Below are 24,295 nucleotides of genomic sequence, written 5' to 3' on the forward strand. Positions count from 1 at the left end.
CACTCCTTCATAGTTCGTGGGTCTTCCAGGTTGTAGGCTCATCAGATGTCCTTTTCGCCGTAACAATATCTCCAAGACGTCTGTTTTCCAGTCATCTTCGCTCGTGTGGGGGCTAATTATTTCCGGGAACAAATATGCTGCGCCCGCGGACTAATAATACGTTATTATCGAGGACAAGCGCAAATAGATATATTATATACACAAACAAGATGTAGTGCTAGCAGTCCAATCAATGGATTTCTATGACGACATTCTAATCTATCCCGTAGTATTATATCTAGAGTAGACAGGGATATTGGTGTGTTAAGCAGGGGCACAGGGTTAATTCGGCCAGAATGCGGTCGTTATTAAATTATTATTTATGTGCGGCCCGTTAGCAAATGCGCCACGGACCAGTACCAGTCCGCGGCCCGGCAGATGGGGACTATGCACTAAATGACCCGCTCGCACATTGCCTCAAACAGATTACAATGAGGCCGTATATGGACATTAAGAGTGAAGAGAATGCCACCGGCCGCTTGGGGGCAGCACCGTTCCATACTCATGTTATTTCTCCTAAACGTGGGAGAATTAGTAGTTGTGAGACGTTTATGCTGTATTCACAATGCAATGCAAATTGCTATTTGTGCTCCACACATATTTCGGCAAGTTTTCTTTCTTTTAGTGGCAATTATGTGTCTCTTGTTGTATTTTGGGTAAGATATGTACAGATAATTGTTATACAGTAAAGGCGAGTGGACACAGGCGTTCTTTGGACCGCGACGTTTATTGGCATAAGCTTCTCCTTCACAACACACGTAAGTATCGTTTAGTGAAATAAATATGTATAATGAATAAATAAAATAATATTCCTATCTCTGCAAAAAAAAAATAATGTTCACAAAAAGAAAAGCACTTCAGTCTATAGTAATGAGGCCCTATTCTGACACACAGTTAAACAACAATGCAAAATGAACTGGCATTCCATATCAAAATAGCTATGCAAAATACACGTAAAACTTAGACTTTGGTCACTCTATTTTTATTATTGTTATTTTTATTCTTATTATATTAACTCTACTTTTGGTTGAAAATTTTACAAATTTTATTAAAACAAAAACATGAACAGGGGTTTTAATATAAAATTACTATAACTTGTAACTATAACAATTATCTTTTAAGAACTACAAGTCTTTCTATCCGTGGATCACTTCAAAAGAAAGAATGTTAATAATGGCATTTGTGGATTTATTGTTACAATAAACATACAGTACTTATGTACAGTATTTTGTATGTATATACAGCATCCGTTGTGTGTCTTATCTCTCCATTCCAACAATAATTTACAGAAAAATATGGCATATTTTAGAGATGGTTTGAATTGTGATTAATTGCGATTAATTACGATTAATTAATTTTTAAGCTGTAATTAACTCGATTAAAAATTTTAATCGTTTGACAGCCCTACTGGGAACGTTCGTTCATTCGAAACCAGAGCATTCACAGTCATTCTGTCCGATTTTCAGGGCATTTACAGGTCATTTCCTGTTGAGTTTGAGTCACTGCCTATTCATTTGGGTCATTCCCAGGTCACTTCCTGTTCTGTAACTCAAAATAAACAGGAAGTGACCCATAAAATACCCCAAAATCAACAGGAAGTAACTGAAAATCAACAGGTAAATGACCTTAAATAGCCCAAAATTACCTCATTGCCTGGCATTGGCTGCCACTGACGGCCATAGATGTTCAATCCGTTTGAAGTGGGAGGGATGGCAGCGAATGAACATTCGCTGCCACCCTCCCAGTTCAAATGGATTGGGCGTCTACTAATGATAAATGCATTCCAATTCACAGCAGAAGCTTGTTTTTCTGTTCATTAGTTGGTTGTGGAATATACGGACAGGTGGTCACCCTAGTCACAGGTGACTTCTTTTGTTCGCATACTTAGACGGCGCATGAGCAAGGGGATCATTCAGTGCTGTCAGCACCGCGCTCTGGTGGTCAGCAGGGAACATATTTTTTTATGAGTGAATTTGTTCATTATGCAAGTGGACATTGTGTTCGCGGGAATTAAATGTGTGTACTAGGGTGTGTGTGTGCATGTACTGTTGTGTTCAAGCTGTCTGAGTGGATAAGACTCAAAGGGCACATGCAATCTCAACATGAAATGGCCAGCGGGAGTGTGCTATAATTGGGGGTCTTTGTGAGCTTTGAAAAGAGACCAATTGCTTTACAATGGGAAAAATAACATGCAACCATAGTTTAAATGCGTCAGTCTCCTATTTTCTACAATACCATTACAAAGAACTAGAATACAGTATACTGGTGCATGCGTACCATAGGGTGTGTGCGCGTGCGTATGTTTGTGATGTATAGCCAAATATATGGTTGCATTATAAAATGTATGGCCTTTTGACCTCAGACATGAAAAGTACAATGTTAATGTTGTGATGACACCAACGGAGCTTTATCAGAAAATTCGGAAACACATGATTAAAATGAAATATTACACCAACCATGTGTCCATCCATCTATGCACCAATTTCCTTTGATTTATCCTGTTCAGGGTTAAAGCTAAATAGATCCCAGCAGATTCGGCAAGTGTGCTCACCAGAAAAAAAGACAATTCACAGTGACCTTTGCAATGAATCTTTATGTAAACCAGTATGCATGTTTTTGGAATGTGACATATAACCCGAGTAACTACAGAACATGCTAAACTCCACACAAACAGGTCTGAGCTAAGCAACAGCCAAATGCTGTCAATCAATGGGTCCCACATATCAAATGTCAAAATAAGAATTTGCTGAATCTCAAACGCAAGGCCAAAGCCAGGGCACAATTTGAAACATACAAGTAGACTAGAAGCACAAGTGCAATAGAGTTTGTACTGTGTCGGCTACAAAAGGTAGTCAAGAACACACACTGTCACTCATTACTCACTCTGCTGTGACAGCTGTAATGTTAATTTTATTACGGAAAATCACTTACTCACTTCAAGTTAAGCTTTTGTAAGTATCTTAAAGTGAAAAGTCAGTCTTTTGTACCTTTTAGGGAAGTAAATTTCTTTACCTTCATGCCACCATTTCTTAAACCTCTGTGGAAAATGCCATTGGGTCAAAGAGAGATAAAAATATGCTGCCTTTCAGACATGGAAAAGGAGTGCAGTTTAAACAGAATTCAACTACACTATTTATAATAAACATCATAAACATAGTAAACTTGTGGCCCACTTTAAATACTGCTGCCATCAAGGATTTAACATTCATTTTCAGCCATAAATTATTGACTAAATAGAAAAATAATGTCTCAAAGTCTTTTCATGTCAGCTGGCTTGGATAGAATAGAAAAAAAAAAAAAAAAAAAAAACGGAAAAAAAATCCCCACAAAATTCGAATTGCTGTGAATGAGGTGATACATGAATGCATTTTAAGTTGAGGCATTATTTTTTTAAAAGCTGACAATAAGAAGGCTTTCATCTTTATGGAATTCAAAATTTTAATTGAAAACCTTTTCCATCATTTTTGTTTTAAACCGCCAATCCTGCTAAGGAGCTGGGAGCAAGGTAAAGGATATCCCTGCTGACCTAACACAAACAGCAGATGACTAACCTGAACCTGAGTAGGAAATCTGCATGAAAGTCAGCTATGTAAACCACTACACTATCAAGGCCCCATCATCTTGCTTTGGAGTGGAAAAAGCACATTTTCAACTTCCATTGACTTTCTTCACCGTGTGTAAGATCTTTGCCAGTTGTAAATGGCATGGATATTATGAGAGCACATGGGTACTCGTTTACACGTACTGACACTACGGTGCCGGAAGACCCTCCCTCCTGCGACTCCCCCCAGACCCTTCCTCTTTGCAGTGAGCTGTTTTGTTCTCTCCTCTGCAGCAATGAAGTCTGTAGTTGCCTTGAAAAATTCCAAAAGAGCTCGGTGGCTCCAGTTGGCTCCGCGAGTTACCGTCACACTGTTCGGTTCAGTCATTGGGTTAGCTGGCCCGGTGGCGTTTTCTTCACAGTGTGTGGAGAAACCACAATGGCCGCCTCGTTCTGTTAGAAGTAGGAAAAAATGCGGGTTGCTCTCGAAAAGTTCCCAGGGTACTGTGGATTGGGCATTCCCACGGACAGGGTCATCCTGAGCGCATACACTCAGGACTGGAATCGCCACTTCGTCCACATCTCTTAAGGCTTCATTGCGTTCCCAGTAAGCTTCCCATGAAGCCGCAGTGCTGATGCGTGTCACTGTGGGTGCTGTCGATGCACAGCCAACCTGCTCAGTTTGACAAAATAGAACTTCTTCAAGACACCGTAGGGAACTTGTAGAAAAGAGGGTGTCCGTTCGTATGATAGAGCTCAACGCCGTCCTGTATCTGAGCACAACATAGACACACAAAATGACAAACAACATGAGAAAAAGCAGACTCAAATTGAGAGTAGGCAGTGATTGAAGAAGTGATTCTCGAGTCACGATCTCTCTCAGAATCAATAACTTGAAATTAGGCAGACAATCAGTTACCACAGCAGCTTGACTAGTTCTTAAATGTTGCTTTTGAGGTGCTGTGGTTAGTCAATACAGTTATGTATTTGAAAAGTGGATTTTTAGTATTTGTCTTCATATATCACCAGATGTGATTTGAAATACAACAACTCTACAGTGTAATTGAAGAGCACATTTTTAGTTTCAATTTGGCAAGTTTCTCAAAAATATTGGATTTAGGTCAAAATATAAACAGTACAGTGGTACCTCTCCATACGAAGTTAATTCGTTCCAGGACCTTGTTTGTAAGTTGAAATGGTCATATGTTGAGCAGGATTTTCCCATAAGAATACATTATAATTCCATTAATTAGTTCCACAGCCTGCAAACCTACACTAAATCCTTAATATATAGCCTACTGCTGGTACTATTACAAATGGCAATTAAACATAGCAAAACAAATAAGTTATAAATAAAAAAACTGGAAAATTAATACAGTGCAATAATTCCTGTAATAATGTAAAATACTTGGTGTCAATCAATGGCTGGAGGCACATTTGAGAATTATGCTTTCATCATTTGTCACTCAAAGATTGTGTTGTGTTTCAGTTGTTACAATTAATCAGTGTTGTTAATGTTACTTTAAAAAAAGTAATTAATTACAATTACAAATTACTTCTCCCAAAAAGTAATTGAGTTCGTAACTGAGTTACCTGAATGTAAGAGTAATTAATTACTTGGCAAAGTAACTGGTGTTACCTTTCTTTTTTTTCCCCATTCCCCCCCAAAAAAACAAAAAAAAACAAAAAAAACATAGTAACCTTTGCTATTTTGGAAATCATTTAATGTAGTGAATCAACCGTTAAAGTTGTTAAGATTGCCGCCATTATTGCATTAGTTCCCTTCTGTCTACTTTTGACATGTGAAAGTTTCAAAACTGTTTCATCATTTAAAGATAGATTCAAATCAAGTATCGAGTATTTTAGATAAAAAGTTACTTAGGTTCGCTAGGAAGGTTCTTTACAACAGAGCCTTCCTGAGAAGTCTACTGCTTCAAGATGGTGGCTGTTTACTCATGCTGGCGAATCTATCATTTCGAATCCAGTTCTCTATACATGTGCTAACGCCGCCGTGTCTGTCTGTCATTTCACATCTAGTTCTATGTACATGTGATATCCACCGTAGCATCCAGTGGGCGCAGTTTGTAGGCTATCTGCTACAGTCAGGTATTATTGGAGCCACCTAGCATCGCGTTTGCAACGGTGTCACAACTCCCTTCCCTCCTCCCTCTCTGCTCTCTCGTCTCCATGAATCCGTGTCTCAGACTTTTCTCGTGTCATTCAACCAACGTAGTAACGCATAGTAGCGCACGCATTTACATCCTCAGTAACTGTAACGGTGTTGCCAAGATGAGAAAAGTTAATGAATTAGATTACTCACTAGTGAAAAAAATAACGCTGTTAGTAATGCCATTATGCTCTAGCTCCTTTATTAACAGCATTGGTGGCAAATGTGTTTCGCGTGCTGTACCTGAACGCACCGCCTGGCTGACGGGACAGTGAGACAGGTGCGGTAGAGGTTTTACTTTCTCTTTTAATGTTCTGTTGTTTTTGGCGTCAACTGTGGCGGACAGTAAGCGTGTTGTTTTGCATAAGTTCTGAAATGATGATGATTAAAAATCTTATGAAGCTGCCGATTTCTTTGGCGATGTTACCGCAATAGTGATTGTCACCTAATCTTATAAAGACTTGCAAATGGAGCTCAGAGGAGGAACGTCGCGATTGTAGACATTGTACTATTACTACTATTGTCGGGCCAGCTCACGGATGCGCACACCTCTCTTATATTTTTCTATAATTTCCTTCTTCATTTCTATCATTTCCGACTTCATTTCAATCGTAAGCATCACCTTTTTCCTTTTTTCACCAACTGCATTAACTTTCTTTGAACCCATGTGTCACGACTGGACTCAAGGGAGGACCCAAATGCAGAGTTGTCTTGGTTAACAAAAGGATTTATTTAACAATGTCTCTCTTAAGGTGAAAACAAACAAGGCAGGTTCTTTAACAAAAATTCACTTCATCATGGAAAGCAAAAACGTTTTCAAAAACACAAAGTAGCAACCAAACTCAAAATATTCACTATCAGACAGCAGGGTCTTCAACAAAAATTCATGTCACAAGGATGGCAAAAATACCATCAAAAAACAAAGTAGCAAACAAACTCAAAAGCCTTACTAAATTCTTCAGGACTAGATTCACGTGGTGACTTTGGCTGTGGACGATAGCAGGCTGGGGTGACACGTCAGCGGACGAAGACACTCTGGCACAAAACAAAGGGGAGACTGACTATATGGCGGAAAACACTCAGGTGACTTGAAGTTCCGCTCTGAGACCCCCAATTTAGCCAACTTTCAAAATTGTCCGATATGCATGTGTGATACATCATTGGAAAGCTTAAAATCTAAATTTTCTGGGAGAAGAAAAAAATTGAACAGGAGGGCGTTTAAAAAAAAAAAAAAAAAAAAAAAAAAAGTTTTTTAAATAGCAAAACCCTATCTGGAGTTGAGAGCACGCGAGAAAAGAATTACAGACGCCATGACTTTAACGAGATATTATCGCGTACTTACCTTGTTTCGATCCAAAAACTTCATGTAGCATGTATCACTGAGTGTCAAGACACAGCTGTGAATGGCCACAGCTGGATTTTTGGGGGATTTTATGGGTGAAACTTGGTCATATAACAAGGGTCGAGATGCAGAAATCGCAGACATCAAGGAGTGGTCGAGATTTTCTTTTTCATATATTTAACCTTTTAAACAATTTTCCAAAAAAAATTCTTTGTTTGGATCGATTATTTATCATCTAACATATCGGAGAAAATGCGACAGTTACAAAAAAAAAATACAATTAAGCGATAGTTATGAGGTAGATATCCGTGACTGTTTTACAGACGCCCTTTCTTTCATTGTGACATAATTTGTTTAAACGTTTAAAATATGTGAGCGAATAATTTTTGAGTAATTTTTGAAATATGAGACATCAATTAATGATTCTAAGCTAAAAACGACAGACATTTTGAATAATAAATATAATTAATTATACTGGTGCATGATAATTATTGGTCTGATAATTATCAGTCCGATAATAGGAATTATGACGTCATCCCGATAAATCCAATAACATTTATAATAGGACCGATAATATGCACTGTTCTGGCTTTTGCAGTTTACACAATAGTACGGGAAATCAGTTGACCATTGCTCCCACCTGCTAGTCAGAATAATTCAATGCACCAATTTTTATGTTACAGTAGTTTGGTTCAATCACTTACACATTGCGATGTCTAGCAGTAGGATAGAGGCAGTCGGACATCCGGGCATTTAATGACGTCACCAGCCACAACAAAGCGTCGCCATATTGACAATTGGGTAAAAGACCAGTCACTTATAATAGAAACGCATTGAACTTTCGTCTTATTTGCTGTCTTTTTTCCGTCGGAATGGCTAAAAGTTGCTGTGTTGCTTGTTGTCACACAAGGAAGAGTTCGGAGCCGCATTTGAAGTTCTTAATTCTTCCACATGAGAAAAAAAGGAGTAACAAATGGCTTAGCGCAATTAATCGAGGAACAGTAAAAGAAGACGGTTCCGTGGACTATTTTCGCCTGTGGGAACCTAAATCCAAGCACATTTACGTTTGCAGCCGACATTTTATTACTGGTGAGTTTAATCGATTATTTTTTGCCCCAATTAGCTGCTACGATTCAATAGACTAGGCAGTGGTTATTTTTATCTTAACCGGCAACTCGCAAAGCGTTTTTTTTTCTTTTGCTGTGAACTGCTCTGATTATTCAATCGGTATATTATTGGCCTGGAGGGAATTGTTTTTTTTGCCGTGACGTGTTGACGGCTAAATAAAGCTTGGAGGCGAATTGCCGGTAACGGCAGAAATAATCACTTCGTATATACTACCAATTTTCTCAGTTCCACACAGTACATATTCCACGTAAATGATAAAGGTCAACTTACTGGGTGACTTTATGAGGTAGTTGTAGATGTTTCCCAACTCCTCTGCAGGTCATTCCTTTGTTTATCCAGCTATCAGCTGCGACTTTGTATCGGCAGCTTTGTACGCCAATAAACGCTAATTTTAAATTGCATCGCCTCCTCGTGTCTGTCGGAAGTGACTCGTGATAATAGTAAGCCACGTTTAAGACGTTTTTAGGAAAAAAGACACAAAACACACCTGAAATATATGAATTTCAGACGTTTGTCTATGGAATGTTAAGCTGTGCGTACCCCCTTCACAAAATGGCGACACGTTGCTAAGCGAGGTGACGTCATAGTGACATCACGCCGACTTCCTCCATTGACAGTTGTGAATGCTTTCTGTTATGTTTCCGCCTCGGAAATATATGTATTTTTTTATGTTTACTATTACATATGAATGTGCAAAATATGTTTACTTCTGTGGTGAAGGGTCATATGTACAGAACTTCATAAGTTGTGTTATAGAGGCCAGCCAATGCTTTAGTAGCTCAAGCTAGTGTGCTATGCTATTCATATAATAGTTGTGTATATACGTAAGTGTACTGTGCAGTTTGTTGTATATTGAGTATTGAATATGTGTATTTTTCTGTTGTACTTTCACAATATTAAGACGAGTGTCTTCCCATAAAAGCAAGAAAAGACCAAGCCTTGTGGTTTATGGAAGTGAATTCATTTTTAGCTGGCTGTCGGGCAGTGCAGAAGTGAAATGCACTGTTTTGTTCATGTCATTATGAAAAATCTGATGAGATCAAAGGCAAATCTATGTTGAATCCACCACTATTTTTTTTAAACCTCCAGGTGTTCAAAAACTCAGGTTATACATTTTAAAAAATTATATATTTATTATCGGTTATCGATATCGGTATCGGCTTTGAGGAGCAGGAAGTTATCGATATTGGTTTCAAAAAATGGATATCGTGCACCCCTAATTAATTACCTTCGTTTTATGGCTGGGTTGAAACAAAAGCGGTTGCGCGACGTCTGTAAATGGGAGTTTGCAGGGTAAAACAGACAAATTAAAAATAGTTCCGGAGCTTAATGCGCCACGAATCTGCTATGGCAGCATATAGACATATTGTTCTATCAAACACAACAGTTGTTTTGGCTTAAAATACAAAATCTTAAAATCTTCTTTTGAAGAGGAGTGCAAGAGCAGAAACTGCTTTTTCAGTCTTGTTTGTGTTTTCCGCCATATATACACACAGAAGGTAATGGTGGAGCCAATAGGCGGTTAGGGAGGACATGAGGAAGGCCAAGTGCTCTGAAACGAGGAGGGTAAGACTTACAAAATAAAACAAGAAATAACCATGACATGACAGAACCTCACCACGGTGTGACACCATGTTGATTTCTCTCAAAAGAAAATCCGCCGTGCGTCCGTCTTGCGGGAAAACAAAGACACTGCAGCGCTGTCAAAAATCGTTGTATTTCGAGCATGTCATTGGATGCAGAAAAAAATGGCAAGTCAAATCTTACGTCGGATGTCAAAAAGATAGTGTGTCGAAGCGATCGTATGTTGAGGTACCACTGCACTTTGATTTTTGGATACTGTAAATGTCACCCGGCAGAGCAAAATGAGACACAGTGACTCACTTTTCAAAACTGAGGCTTATGTATAATCAAAAAGAGAATAATCTTAGCTGTTAATCTCTGAAAAATTGCGACTTGTTGTTGCATTTCAGTCACACCTTCATTGTTTTAATTCAAATCCAATGTGGTATTCTATTAATTATAATGTGTGTTTTACATTTGCTTGTCAAAATTGTAAATTGTGCTTCATTTAATGCTGCAAATTTGTCGGCGGGCTGTCGGATATAAAGTACCTATTTTCAGTATATTTGACAATTTCACCAGTTTACAGTAGATAATGTGAGGGAAAATGCTGCAAACTTCAATCCTTTACTTTTTCATTTTCTCTTTCATTTAATCCTTACTATTACCAGCACAAGGCTATCTAATGGCCTGCATGCCCTCTGCATTATTGATTTTTGTCTGAAACATCATTATATTAGCTTCCCACAAGTAGGTTTGTATTGAGATCTGTGTTCTAGTAAACACGCTCAATATATGCCAGTAGACATGGTGCACAATTTCTGTGTACCATGGACTCCTGTTATGGACCAAGCCTTATATAGTGAAATCACGCAAATAATCGATCCTTCTTCAAAAAAAAAAAAAAAAAAAAAAAAAAGGAATCATTTGTTATAATAAATCTCACTGATGGGAGGAAAGCATTTTAGCTTTAAACTGTTAGCTTATCTAACTTATCTAACCCTTTCATACCTGCTGAGGCACATTTTCTGGTAGAGCAACAAAGCCCACTGCATGGACCAGCAGAGGCCATTCTCAAACCAACTCTGGCAACGAAAGACAGGCGACAGGCAGACAGCCGCTGTCACATAGCTGGACGAGCCGCATTCCCCCAAGTAAGAGAGAAGAAGCCCGGAGCCAGTGCTCTCGCTCACTGCATAAAGTTTGCTAGCAGGCTGCCTGTAGCGGATGTAGCGTACAGCCTCTCTCAGGTCTGCAGGGTCTCCAAACTGCTGCAGTTTGATCGTGGTGAGTGGGGTGCCATTGTGGCTGCGCCGGTTGAAGACTGCAGGGAGGTATCCATGGGAAAGAGCTGTTTGACACAACTGTGGGAGGTAATACATAGAGACAGTGTCTGTTATCTTCCACAGGTTACAGACATATGATGGAAATTTTGCAAGAACATAAACACTATACACTGTTGCGACAAATGGATGAAGACATTCTTTTAATCTTTTAATGAATAAATGAGTTAGATTACAGCGATCCCTCACTTATTGCTGTTGATGGGGACTAGAACCGACCGCGTAAAGTGAAAAACCGCTAAGTAGTGCCCCCCCCCCCCCCCCCCATTTTATATACATATTTTTGTGTGTGTATGATATAAATACATGTATATAAAACTGTATAAATGCATATGTCATCATTGGAACATTCAAGAATAGTTTGAAAGGTGTAAATAAAATAATAATTAAAAAAGTAACATAAAATAGTGTATAAATAATATAAATAATACGCACTGTACATTCATTACCACACTCTCAAATTATACACTGCAAAAACACACCTCCTCAAAACTAGTTAAATTCCCTTGTTTTCAGAGTAAATACACAAGAAATAAGTGAAATTATCTGCCAGTGCTTCAAGTAAATTTTACTCACTTAGAATTCTTGAAATAAAAATAGCTAGCTGAAAGTAAGCCTTACAGACTTATTTTAAGCAAAAAGTATAAAAAGTATACTTAATCTTTTAAAAAAGCTTGCTTGTCAGAAATGTTCTTAATTGAAGAATAGATATTGTTCAAAACATTTTTGGAAAGTAACATTTTCTTGATTTCGGTGAAAAATTTACAACTTTCAGATGTATGGGCTTAATATGAACAGATGTTAATTACTGTTACCTAAAGTAAGCGGAATAATTTGACACATTCATCAGTTAACTTATCTTTAACACTCAAAACAAGATGGAGAAAACGATTTGACTAGATTTAAGAAAATCTGATTAAGAAGTTATAATTTTGCAGTGTATGTGTGTGTCTATGAGTAAATACGTATCTATATGTAAATAAGGTGTACATAAATATGTTTTTAAAACTAATCCGTGATGCACTAAGGGCGTGAAAGTTGAGACGCGAAGTAGCAAGGGGCTGTTCTTCGCTCCATCCTGAATTGAGACCTTTTTGAGAATTTTTTAATGTTCAGAATAGACAGTGTTGTCACAGATTACTTGAAAAGTAATTTAATTACCGATTACGCCTCATAAAATCTAGTTACTTTACTGATGACTTTATTATCAAAGTAACTAGGTTACTTTAAAAGTAATTTATCAGTTACCAATTTTCTCCCTTTGCTGCCTCAACAAAAGAATGACAACAGAAAAATGTCATCACATGTAAATGAATTTCCGATAATTGAATTTAAAGAGGAAGATGAGAATTTTTCACATAAGGCTTAATGTTCCACTTAGCGGGGGTTTAATTCGTCGATGGAGTTGATTTCAACCACCATTGACTCGCGCTTCAGGAGCCCTGAAACTGACAAACTGATTGAAATTTGTTGAAATCAACTCTACCGACTAATTAAACCCCAGCTAACTCAAAGATTAAGCGTAATGTCAAAATTTCTGAACTTTGGGTTAAGGTTTAGAGGTTAAGGTTAACAGCATCTCAGTACCAATGTAAAACAATGCAAATTGTCGGCACAATAATCAACAACGCACAAATGAATTAGGCAATAAACAGTGCAATAAACACAAAGGTGGAGGCAGGAGCGAATACGCGCGCACAACCCGGAAGTACGCCGTACACACATGCGGTCAATTTGGCCACAAAACGTGGTGGCAACTCAGCACTTTACACTCAATCGGACTTACAACACATCCCAAAGATGCTAAACAAATACGTCACCTCACGGCATAAATGTAAAACACGAATATGATGTAAACAAAGCTTGGAGCGATGACTACCACCCATTACAACGGCAAAGCTATGAAACGGCCGCGCATGTAGCAGCTTCAACCTATCGCTGGAACCCTCCAGAATGAAGGAAGAATATTCACGTTCATTCATGGATGCGCACAGATCAACATTCCCTCGCACATCTCAACAGGTGACTGCACTCGGCTCGAATGTGCACCCCGCATTCGTCACGCCTTTCTCAGTCCCAAAACACTTGGCGCGTGTGACTCGAGACAATTACAGGAAGTAACAGTGAGCGGTTACCATTATTATTAAGTTTTCCTGCATTCTAAAAAATGTGTTTTACATTATATTCTTGCAGCTCATTTGAAAATGAACAAAAATATGCCAGTCCCAATAAATGTTCATGAAATGTTGCTGCCATACAATATTCAGTTTATCAGCAAATGTTCTCTTTCATCACTTATAATTGGCTATAACATAGTCTAATTGGATTCAAACATGATAGGTCATCTGGAGCTTATCAGGAGCCACAATGTTAACATTTGACAATTGGCTCCAAATCTGAGAATGGACAGACGTGAAGGTCGACCGAAACATTGTTATCATGCAACACATAGCAACGCCCTTCTTGTTGTCATAGCAAGCGTATATTCAATGTAAACCAACTAAAGTCCAGTTGTGCAGCCATACAGTATAGTTAGTGTGCAATGCCTATCTAACATACATTAAGAATATTTATGTACAGTAGTTGAGCAAAACAATGGCAATATTTCACAAATCAACCGTTTTACAACAAGTCTTTATATGTTGCAACATCTCAGTGAATACAAAAAGAGCTGTAGCATACTTACTATGAAAAATTGATTTGAGATTACAAGAATAGACAATTTGGAAACAGTTTCTGAATTTCTCAGTTTTGAATTGTCACTCTACTATGCTCCAATGTTAACTTTTAAGTTTAAATTTGATCAATTGATTTCAATAAGATATCACGGTCTACCTTTAAACACTGCGTTAAACAATATCTGAGATATAGAATGGCGAATCTGAGCTCAAACGAATGGGAGAATGATGAATCTGAGCTCAAACTGAATGAGGTAATCTAACTGTGAAATGATATTGTGCCGCTTCATTTCTCAGGTATGGTTTACTGCAGAGAAAAAGTGAGATTCAGTAATATAAACTAGAGAACACTTTGCTGCAAAGCGAAATTCAATCTACATTGACAACCGCTAAATCCTCATTAAACTTAATTGAAAGATAACTGGGGGGGGAGTCAATCGAGGAGCTGTCTGACCTGGAACCAGTAATGACAAACACTATTCTGAAGACTGAATCATAAAGCTTAACTTGACTATTTACAAATAATTAGGAAGTCTATAAAATATGAAATAAAAATCTGAATTGTTCACATTTATTTATTATCTAATTACATTTATATTTTCCTTCATTTCATTTAGTGTATATTTTCTTTCAAATCAACCGTAGAACAAATCTGGATGTGTTAGAAACTTGACCACCATCTAATAAGATTTAAGATTGTTAACTGTTTGATTTTTACATAAGACAAATGTTCAAGCTTTGCTGAAGGTCAGGACAAACATTTTCTTTTCCATATTTTGGTATTTGGAATACGTCGTGCTGGCTAGGGGTGTGACAATATACCGAAATGCTGATAAATGATACGTGATACTTTGCATCCCAAAGGGTTATCGATATGCTCCTGCCAAGAATTTAAATATCGTTTTAACAAGGTGTCATTGTCAAAAAAAAAAATACAATAAAAATGAACCAACAAGCTGCTCCCAAAATCTTCCACATAATAGTGTCTCAATTAGCTCTAAGGCTGCATTGAGGATGCTTGACGCCTAATCCATTTAGACTGGAAACGTTCGTTCATTCGAAACCAGAGCGTTCAGTCATTCTGTCCGATTTTCAGGGCATTTAGGGGTCACTTGCTGTTTAATTTAGGGCATGTACGGATCATTTCCTGTTGTGTTTGAGTCACTGCCTATTCATTTGGGTGATTCCCAGGTCACTTCCTGTTCTGTAACCCAAAATAAACAGGAAGTGACCCATAAAATACCCCAAAATCAACAGGAAATAACTGAAAATCAACAGGTAAATGACATTAAATGGCCCAAAATGACCTCATTGCCTGGCATTGGCTGCCACTGACGGCCATAGACATTCAATCCGTTTAAAGTGGGAGGGATGGCAGCGAATGAACGAATGTTCATTCGCTGCCACCCTCCCAGTTCAAATGGATTGGTGGTCTACTAGTGATAAACTCATTCCAATTCACAGCAGAAGCTTGTTTTTGTGTTTGTTAGTTGTTTGTAGAATATCCTAGAATGATTTCCTGACCAATGTATCGATAATCGTTGTATCGCCATATCGTCAGGTCATCGTTATGGTGAGCTTTGTATCATAGGCGGAGTTTGACTTTTGGGGCGGGGGGGGCACAACATGTTGATGACCCGGAAATGCAGTGTCAGGAATAAAATTAACTTACAAGAAAATTTAATAATAAGTTGACAACGAGCGTTTTTTGTTTCCCATCATTCTTGAGGGGAATTCTTAAATCAGGCTGCTTACGCAATACTTTTCGCCAAGATTGTCATCCATTGAATATCGTACGCCTGCTGGTGTCGTGCCAATGTAGTTACCCCAGTCAAAAATTGTATCCCCTGAGCGGAGCCATATGAAGGTAGATTTGTGTCTTTATTATTCAACCAAAAAAATGTCGCTTCAATTAAAAATAAAATGTGATTGAATGCAAAAATAAATTTGAAACTCAAAAAACTATTAAAAAAATGCATGTGAAAGCTATTTTTCTTTTTTGATTGAAGTAATGTTGATTTGTTTTTGGGCCAAATTTTGGCTAGGACATTTTTGTTTTTATTATTCAGTCAGAAAAATAAAATATAAAATAAGTAAAAAATATAGATTTTAAAAATCACTTCAATCAAAAAAATATAAATTTCAATCATAGAAAAAGTTTTTGAATGCGAAAAAATATTTGAGATTGAAAAATTTGCATTTGAACACTTAATTTTTCATTGAAAAGTTTTCTTTGATTGAAGCAACCCTTTTTGTGTTTGGGCCATATTATGATTAGGACATTTGTGTCTAAATCATTCAATCCCCCCCAAAAGTTGCGTCAATCAAAAAAAATATTTTCGGTCAAAGAAAAAAAAAAAAGTTTTTTAAATATTTAAAAAAAAAATAATAATAATAAATAAATGAATAATAATAATAATTATTATTATTATTTGCAAAGCAAATGACCATCTAAGGTGCTGGAAAATAATTTTGACCCATTATAAAAATATGTATTTTTGTTCTTTTCATTCATTTTTGTTACAGTTTTATTGCTTTTCAACTTTTATATATTCAGGAAAGTCAATTACATGCAATGACACTTTTCGGACACCAGGGGGGGCCTAGCCCCCCCAAGAAATCCGCTTATGCTTTGTATCGCAAATCGTATCGTATCGTGAGGTACCAAGAGCTTCCCACTCCTAGTGCTGGCAATATTTAAAAGGAATCATGGCTGAAAGACTTGTAGTTCTTAAAAGATAAACGTTAGTATACCCTAAGTTAAAATAATATGATATTAAAACCCGTCTTGATGTTTTCGTTTTTATACAATTTGTTAAATTAGTTTGACCAGCAGGTCACCTTTGATGTTGAGGTCGCAGGGCGGTGACGTCAATGGACTACGCTGCTGGGCTTCCAGAGTTTGACTACCGACATAAACATGTCATCTGTTCAGCCCTTTCAATTTGAACCCGAGAGGAACATTAATGAGCAGGACAGCACTGTCGATATTTCACAAAACAAGCAGCAAAGGCAAAATGAACAGGAAAGACGGGATGAGACGAGACAACAGTAGCACAAAACTGGTGTTCTGTTAAAATGTGCTACACTGGCGAAACACCTACAGTACAAGAGGCAAATTTGACACCAAATGTACTACCGTGCGCTTTCAGCTTGTTTTGTTTAGATGCATACAGGCAAAACATAATAAAGATGCCTTCAGAAAATACTTTAACATAGTAATATCAAATAAGGATGGTTTAAATACGCTACGTGACTAATGTGGTCAACAGGTCAACCATCTGTTTTAAAGCTACCATAGGAAAACACAATGCTGGAAAGCATGAGAGGGAAACACATTCAAAACGTATTTTGAGGCAATGAAAAGGTAATAAAAGACTCAGTAAAAACAAAAATATTAAGTACTCAAAGCTTTTAACTGATGTGCGCATGTGTTGTACGTATCGCCACGTAAAAAACGGAGGCTAGCAACGAAGGGATCGAGAATACAAACTGTCAAATGGCAGTAACTCAGTATCTCGGCAACCTGCCTAGGATCGTTTTAAAGACACTGCTGATGAGCTGGAATTGGATGCATGTACGGCGTCGGGAACTAATCCCATAGCTCTGTAACAAAACAATCTGACCAGCAGCAGAATGTGACATAATCACGCCAGTCGTCACACTAGTTTCGCTTGCTAGCTAACACAGTTATTCTCCCAACTACGTCATCACCTCGAGCGTCAATTGCGTGCATAAAACTTGGTGTCCTCCATAGGTCAAAACATGTACTAAATATTAAAGATTTTTAAATCAATGGCAATATTTTATGTGTTTCTAATAACATATTTTAGTAAAAGAGAACAATTGTGGCTTATTAGAGCGTACAAGTCTTTAAGTCCGAGGTTCCCTTTAACTACCTTTTTTCATGTATTGAAATTGTCAGTAATATTTCTATGACACTTGCTTCTGGTTCTCCATCTGGTGCTCTGATAGTTCAAATCTCAGCTAATGGAGAAAAACTAAAATGACGACAGCAGCTTTGCAGCTTGGCTGTCAATTGAGTGATACATTCCATAAGTGAGGACTATGAGACCACTCTAGATGTGTTTTTCCACAAAAACATTATGGACATAAACCTATAATACAGTATATATTAAGAAGATATTAGAGAAACATTTTGTTTTGGTTGTTTTATGTCACTTCTGTCAATTGGCTCTTCTTTTTCAAATAATTAAAATTATCTAATAAAAAACAACAGCATAACAAGAAAAGGAAGAAAAGTCAGGTTTTTGAACACATTTTCAACCAACTGTATCAAAATGAAAGGCAATGTGAAATTATTTCACATATAGCCTCACATAAAAAGATACTTGATTAAAAGAATTGGATTCTTCTTTTCTACCCTTTTCTAGCACCTTTCGCTCTTCCATTATTGTTTTCAGTTGCTGCTGCAATCTTACTTGACTTTTGCATGGCATTTGCATAGAGAGTGAAAAAAAAAGTAATGAGCTCGCAAAGTGGCAAGTGTCCAAGAAGTGAGCTGGCAGCCATTTATTCGACGCAATTTTGCCTTCCTGTGGCCTCCTCAAGTCAAGTAAAGCATTATATTGACTCATTCAATAACCTCACTCGGAGAATTGGGATCACACTATCATTTCTGAGACTTCCTTTGCATCTGTTTATTTCTGTCACAAAGCTTTAAACATGACGAAATGGCATGCATTGTCTGACTACATCATACACTCATCTTACCCCAGTTTTTAAAATTGCAACCTTTTTAGTCACTAAACAGTGAAACAATGCCATTATATGTGAAAATAATAAATGAATGAAATGAATAAAGTAAAAGAATACATTTAAGTGCAATCTTAATATATTGCATTTCATTTTTAAACTCCATCATACACTTGCTGTCCTCTTTATCAGTTGTACTATACAAAGCTCCTCAATTGAATTAAACTCTCTGCAAATCAGTCTTTCATATTGTGGTTATGAACTGATGATGTACTGCGCATGTTTAGGAATTTACAGTAAAAAAAGAGGTATCAATTTTCTTCAACATCATAAAATCAGGCGATGTGTGGATAGCACGTCCGCCTCAAAGTACTGAGATAATGGGTTCAATCCCGGGCTCCGGCCTTCCTGTGTGGAATTTGTGTGTTCTTCCTGTCCCTGTTGTCCCTACACTGCAAATTCGTAACGTTGTAATCAGATTATTTTTCTTAAATCTAGTCAAATAATTTTCTCCATCTTGCTTTGAGTGTTAAAGACTAGTTAACAGATCAATGTGTCTGATTATTCCACTTACTTTATGTACATTTCACTATTTGTTCTTATTAAGCCTATACATCTAAAAGTCGGTAATTTTTCATCTAAATTAAGAAAAATTTGCTTTTCAAGTAATGATTCGAACAATATCTATTCTTGAATAAGAATAATTTAACGTTTCAAACCCTTTTTTAAGATTAAATATACTAATGTACTGCTTAAAATAAGTATTATTTTCAGCTAGCTATTTTTCTTATTTCAAGAAATCTGACTAAAATTTACTTGAAGCAATGGCAGATAATTTCAGTTATTTTTAGTAGGATTAAACTAAAAACAAGGGTATTTAACGAGTTCTAATAAGGGGAGTGTTTGCAGGTACTGTATGGGTGTGAGAGCAAATAGTTGTTTGTCTTATTGTGCCCCAGAGGGCAATCAAATGCGGGTGTACCCTACCTCCTTCCCATAGTTAGGTGGGATAGGCTCTAAGACCTCCTTGACTCTCACGAGGATGAGCAATGAACAATAAAATCAGGGCATCCATCAAAAGTGAACACCCAACATTGTAGAGCTTCTTTCATCCATCGGTTTTTGTAAACAAACTACCGGACATTCCCACAACACAGAAAAATACTTTCAAAAGTATACACGTTAATTTATTGTACTAACTGGGGATGTCCCGATCCCATCACATGACCTGAAATCGGGCCGATCGCGCCATTTTTCAGAGGATCGGAATGGGGTAAAAAGGATCAGGTATTTAATCTATAACATATATTTATGTTTTTCAGCTTCATGCTCATACAGTACCACAGTCTCTCACCCTCCCTCCTGCTAAGCAGTGCCACCAAACTGTCCAGCTTGCATTTGGTACCTAAAGTTAATGATGATTGAAAGGTTTTTAGCTTTGATTTTGCCAGAGAAGCTTGGTAGCGCTACGATCAAATGCATAAATGTGCTAATCATTGTTAAAGTTGCATTAAGTGTGCTGTGGCAACTCATTGTGTAAGTGAGAGGCTGTTCTTAGCAGCTTGAGAGTCAAAGCATGAGTGGACTCACTCAATAAAGCATTTAATGAAGACAAGCATTTTTCTACATTCGTCCTGTTTAAAAATAATTCCCATTATGAAAACAGCATGGAGGAACAGTAACATGTTTGTGACTTTTGTTTAAAAAAACAAAACAGAAGCAAAAACAACTTTTTTTTTCGGTATCGGACTGGGACTTAGTATCGGCAGATTCTCAAAATCAGGTGACTCGGACTCGGGTGAAAAAATATGTGATCGCGACATTCCTTGTACTAACGATTTAGACTTAATTAAGAAATTACCTCTCAGTACCATATGATAACTATTGGAGACAAATTTCCCAATAGTTCCCAATCCGATAAATGTCCAATTGTGAAGAAAATACTCCAGACACATATTTTAACACATATTTAACACATATTTTCACGCTATTTGTCTATGTGTGCCAATTAATCAGTTCTGGTTACAAGTGACAAATAAACTCCCTTCCTTTTTTTTTAACTGTAGGACTCCAGTATCTCCTAATCTTTGTCAGCCAGTCCAGTGATCCCTAACCACCGGGCTGCGGTCTGGTCCGTGGCGCATTTGCTACCGGGCCGCAGAGAAATAATAAATCATTTGTTAAAGACCGCAATCTGGCCAGTGCCTCTTAACACATCAATATGCCAGTCTACTCTATTGACTAATCAGAGTAGAGATTTGTGTACGTTGCCATCTAATGGTTGGCCACCATGACTGGGGTGTTGGCACACCTTTAGCAGTCCAGCATCAGTTAATGTAAACAGTAACATCAGCTGCTGTTGAATGTGTGAGGCGACGTCTTTGCACAGTTTTTTTACGGAGAAAAGGCCACCTGCTGAGCCAGAGGAGGAGCCTGCAACCAAGTCCATTCTGCATAATACGGGGCTAAAAGCTAGCAAACAAGGCAAAAAAGTGAATGCACTGAGAGCATCATACCTCATGGCGAACCGTATTGCTAAAGCCAATAAACCTTTCACGTTTGGAGAAGAACTCGTTATGTGGTCAAGGTTTAGGAGAGGCCACTGTTAAAAATGGTTGATTCAACGTATGGTGAGTTACATTTTCCCTGCACTAAATGTTCGTTTTTAGCCATGTTGTGTTATTCTATATGGACTGTAATTTTCTGCCACACATTGCCGGTCCGTGAAAAAAAGATAGGCCCACATTACACCAGTCCGTGGTGCAAAAAAAGTTGGGGAGCACTGAGCCAGTCCTCCCATCTTAAATAAAATGGATGTGTATCGCTGTCAGTGGAAGGCCCTAAGTTAAATAATATGCAATGAAAAAAAGGAAAAGAAAAAAAATATGTATATATATATTATTTTTTTTAAAAAATTCTAATCAACTTTAGTGTAATTGGGTCCCATAACAGAGTGTATTTCCATAAGCGGATTTTAAGGGAGGGCCAGATGGGGCCAGCCCCCCCCGGTGGCCGAAAAGTTTCATTGCCTGTAATTGACTTTCCAATGTACACATATATATATATATATATATATATATATATATATATATATATATATATATATATATATGCATATATATACTGTATATATAAGTTGTAAAGCAATAAAACCAACAAAAATGAATGAAATGAACAATAAAACATTTTTATAATGGGTCATAGTTATTTTTCGAGCACCTTAGACAGTAATTTGCTTTGCATATAATTTATATTTACATATATGTATGTTAGAGAAATTTATTTATTTTTTATTATCTTTTTCTTTGTTTGAATATATATATATATATATATATATATATATATATATATATATATATATATATATATATATATATATATATATATATATATTGTTGTTGTTGTTGTTGTTTTTGTTTTTTTGATTGAAGCAACTTTTTGGGGATTGAATGATTTAGACACAAATGTCCTAATCATAATATGGCCCAAACACAAAATGATTGCTTCAATCAAAGAAAACTTTTTCAATTAAACATTAAGTGTTCAAATGCCAAATTTTTCAGTCTCAAATATTTTTTCGCATTCAAAAACTTTTTTGTTTGATTGAATTTTTTTCTTTATTTGATTGAAATGATTTTTCTTATTGAAAATGTATATTTTTTTGAAGCAACTTATTTTTTGATTGAATAATAAAGAGAAAAACGTCCTAGCCAAAATGTAGCCCAAACACAAATCAACATTACTTCAATCAAAAAGTTGCTTCATTCAATCAGAAAAAATAAAAATTAATCAAAGAAAAATAGCTTTCACATGCATTTTTTTGTTTTGTTTTTTGAGTTTCAAATTTATTTTTGCATTCAAACACATTTTTTTTATTACAGTGACTTTTTTGGGGGTTTGAAAATATATATTTTGATAGAAGCACCTTTTTTTTTAAAAAAATTAAAGCAACCTTTTTTGGTTGAATAATAAAGACACAAATCTACCACCATATGGCTCTGCCCAGGTGATACAATTTTTGACTGGGGTAACTACATTGGCACGATACCGGCGGGCGTACCAAATTCAATGGATGACGATCTTTACGAAAAGTATTGCCTAAGGAGGCTGATTTAGAATTCCCTTCAAGAATGATGGGAAACAAAAAACGCTCATTGTCAACTTATTATTATAAATATTCTTGTAAGTTAATTTTATTGCTGACACTGCGTTTTGGGGTCATCAACATGTTGTGCCCCCCCCTGCTCCAAAAGTCAAACTCCGCCTATGTGTATTTCTATTTTGCATTCATTTAAATGTTGTTAATATTGTTATTATCAACATTTTATAAATCTAAAAAAAAAATAAAAAAAAAAAAAAAAAACTACTACTAAAATACTAAAAATGTATAATAATCATCATCATAATTAATATTATAAATCCCTTTTATAGCAAAAACAGTCATTTGCCCTAAATTACATTTGGTCAAGACATTAGATGTTCTTAACATAAGGGATGTTGTATGACTGTACCAATGTACATTCTGTACAATTAAGCAGACCTCCACTTTACCTTCAGTACATTTCTGGTGATCTTGCCGAACGAATTAGGGATGATAAGAAGAACTGGGCAGGTGGAGTGGCTGGAAGTCCTGCGTCTCATTTGGTGGGCTGGATAAGCCCAGTCCAAAGCCACCAGCCCATCATCGCTCAACAGCAGGTTATCCCGCACAAAGTGGACCGGGTTGCCGTAACACCAGCACATCTCGTGCAAGCTCTGGAGGACGGCACTGGCCCGCCACGACCAGCCGACCCGCGGAGAGTAGTTAGTGAAAGTGCTGCAGTTCTTTAGGAGGTAGTTGGCGAGGGCAGACGGTTTGCAGATGAGCGCCACGCTTCGTGTTCGTTCGATGGAGACTTCGTCTTTTAGCGGACTGTTCGGTCCTCTCGGCGCAATATCTGTCGGTTTCTCTGTGCCAGAAACTTTAAAGCGGGACCGGATTACTGCCAGCAAAATTGCAACGCACGCGATCGCGATCCATTCCAGCATGGTCACAGACACAGTGAGTGCAGCGCTGAAGCTTTTTCAGTAGGACACTTGTGCACAATTAATACTGATAGTTCCTAAATCGGCGTCCTAGACAGTGAAGAAGGGTGGCTGATGTCCTCCAGTGTAATTCTGTCATACATAAGCAAACGACTAAATCCCGATTTACTTCTCTCATAAATTACGTCCATCATGCCTCAACAGAGAACCGCACGTCTGTGCCCAAACAGACTTCAGCCAACAGCTGCCAAGGATGGAGTGCAATAAATGTGTCTGCAAAAGCTGAATGGAAACGCCTCCCTCTACTGAAACCAACCCCTCCTACCGTCATCAGCTGGTATGCAGTAAGTAGTGGCTTGCTGAAAGTAATGTTCTTATTTAAAATTTAAACCACGCAATATTATAATAATAATCTATGGTATGGGCTGAATAAATGTTTAACCCTTTCAGCGACAGTAATCACTACAGAAGACAGCTATTGAAAAGTTGACAATTTCATAGTAGCAGGAGTAGTTGGAGTGATTAAAAAATATATACATATATTGTTGACACTTAAGACCTCAATCATTCATTATTGTATTTTCTTTTTTTATAATTAAGGGCACATATATAAATTAATACAATGTTAATACAAACTAATATAATACAATTACAATGAATAAAATCAGAAATACACACTGATTACGGCCCCAAGTAATTATTATTTTTTCATAATAGTTAACTCATTGCATGCCAATTAAAAGTACAATTCAT

General features: G+C 37.1%; 1 protein-coding gene across 1 annotated transcript; it reads right to left on the reverse strand.

The window, feature by feature from the left end:
- Positions 1-2,655: 2,655 nt before the first annotated feature.
- On the reverse strand, positions 2,656-23,746 carry abhd15a (abhydrolase domain containing 15a). The gene is made up of 3 exons (XM_057839311.1): positions 23,069-23,746; positions 10,792-11,144; positions 2,656-4,353 (listed from the first exon to the last, which is right to left on the reverse strand). Exons 1-3 carry the CDS (start codon positions 23,543-23,545, stop codon positions 3,708-3,710), a joined length of 1,476 nt encoding a protein of 491 aa, XP_057695294.1. The 5' UTR covers positions 23,546-23,746; the 3' UTR covers positions 2,656-3,707.
- Positions 23,747-24,295: the final 549 nt, after the last annotated feature.

The sequence above is a fragment of the Corythoichthys intestinalis genome, chromosome 6, assembly GCF_030265065.1.
Source record: "Corythoichthys intestinalis isolate RoL2023-P3 chromosome 6, ASM3026506v1, whole genome shotgun sequence".
NCBI classification, from domain to species: Eukaryota; Metazoa; Chordata; class Actinopteri; order Syngnathiformes; family Syngnathidae; genus Corythoichthys; species Corythoichthys intestinalis.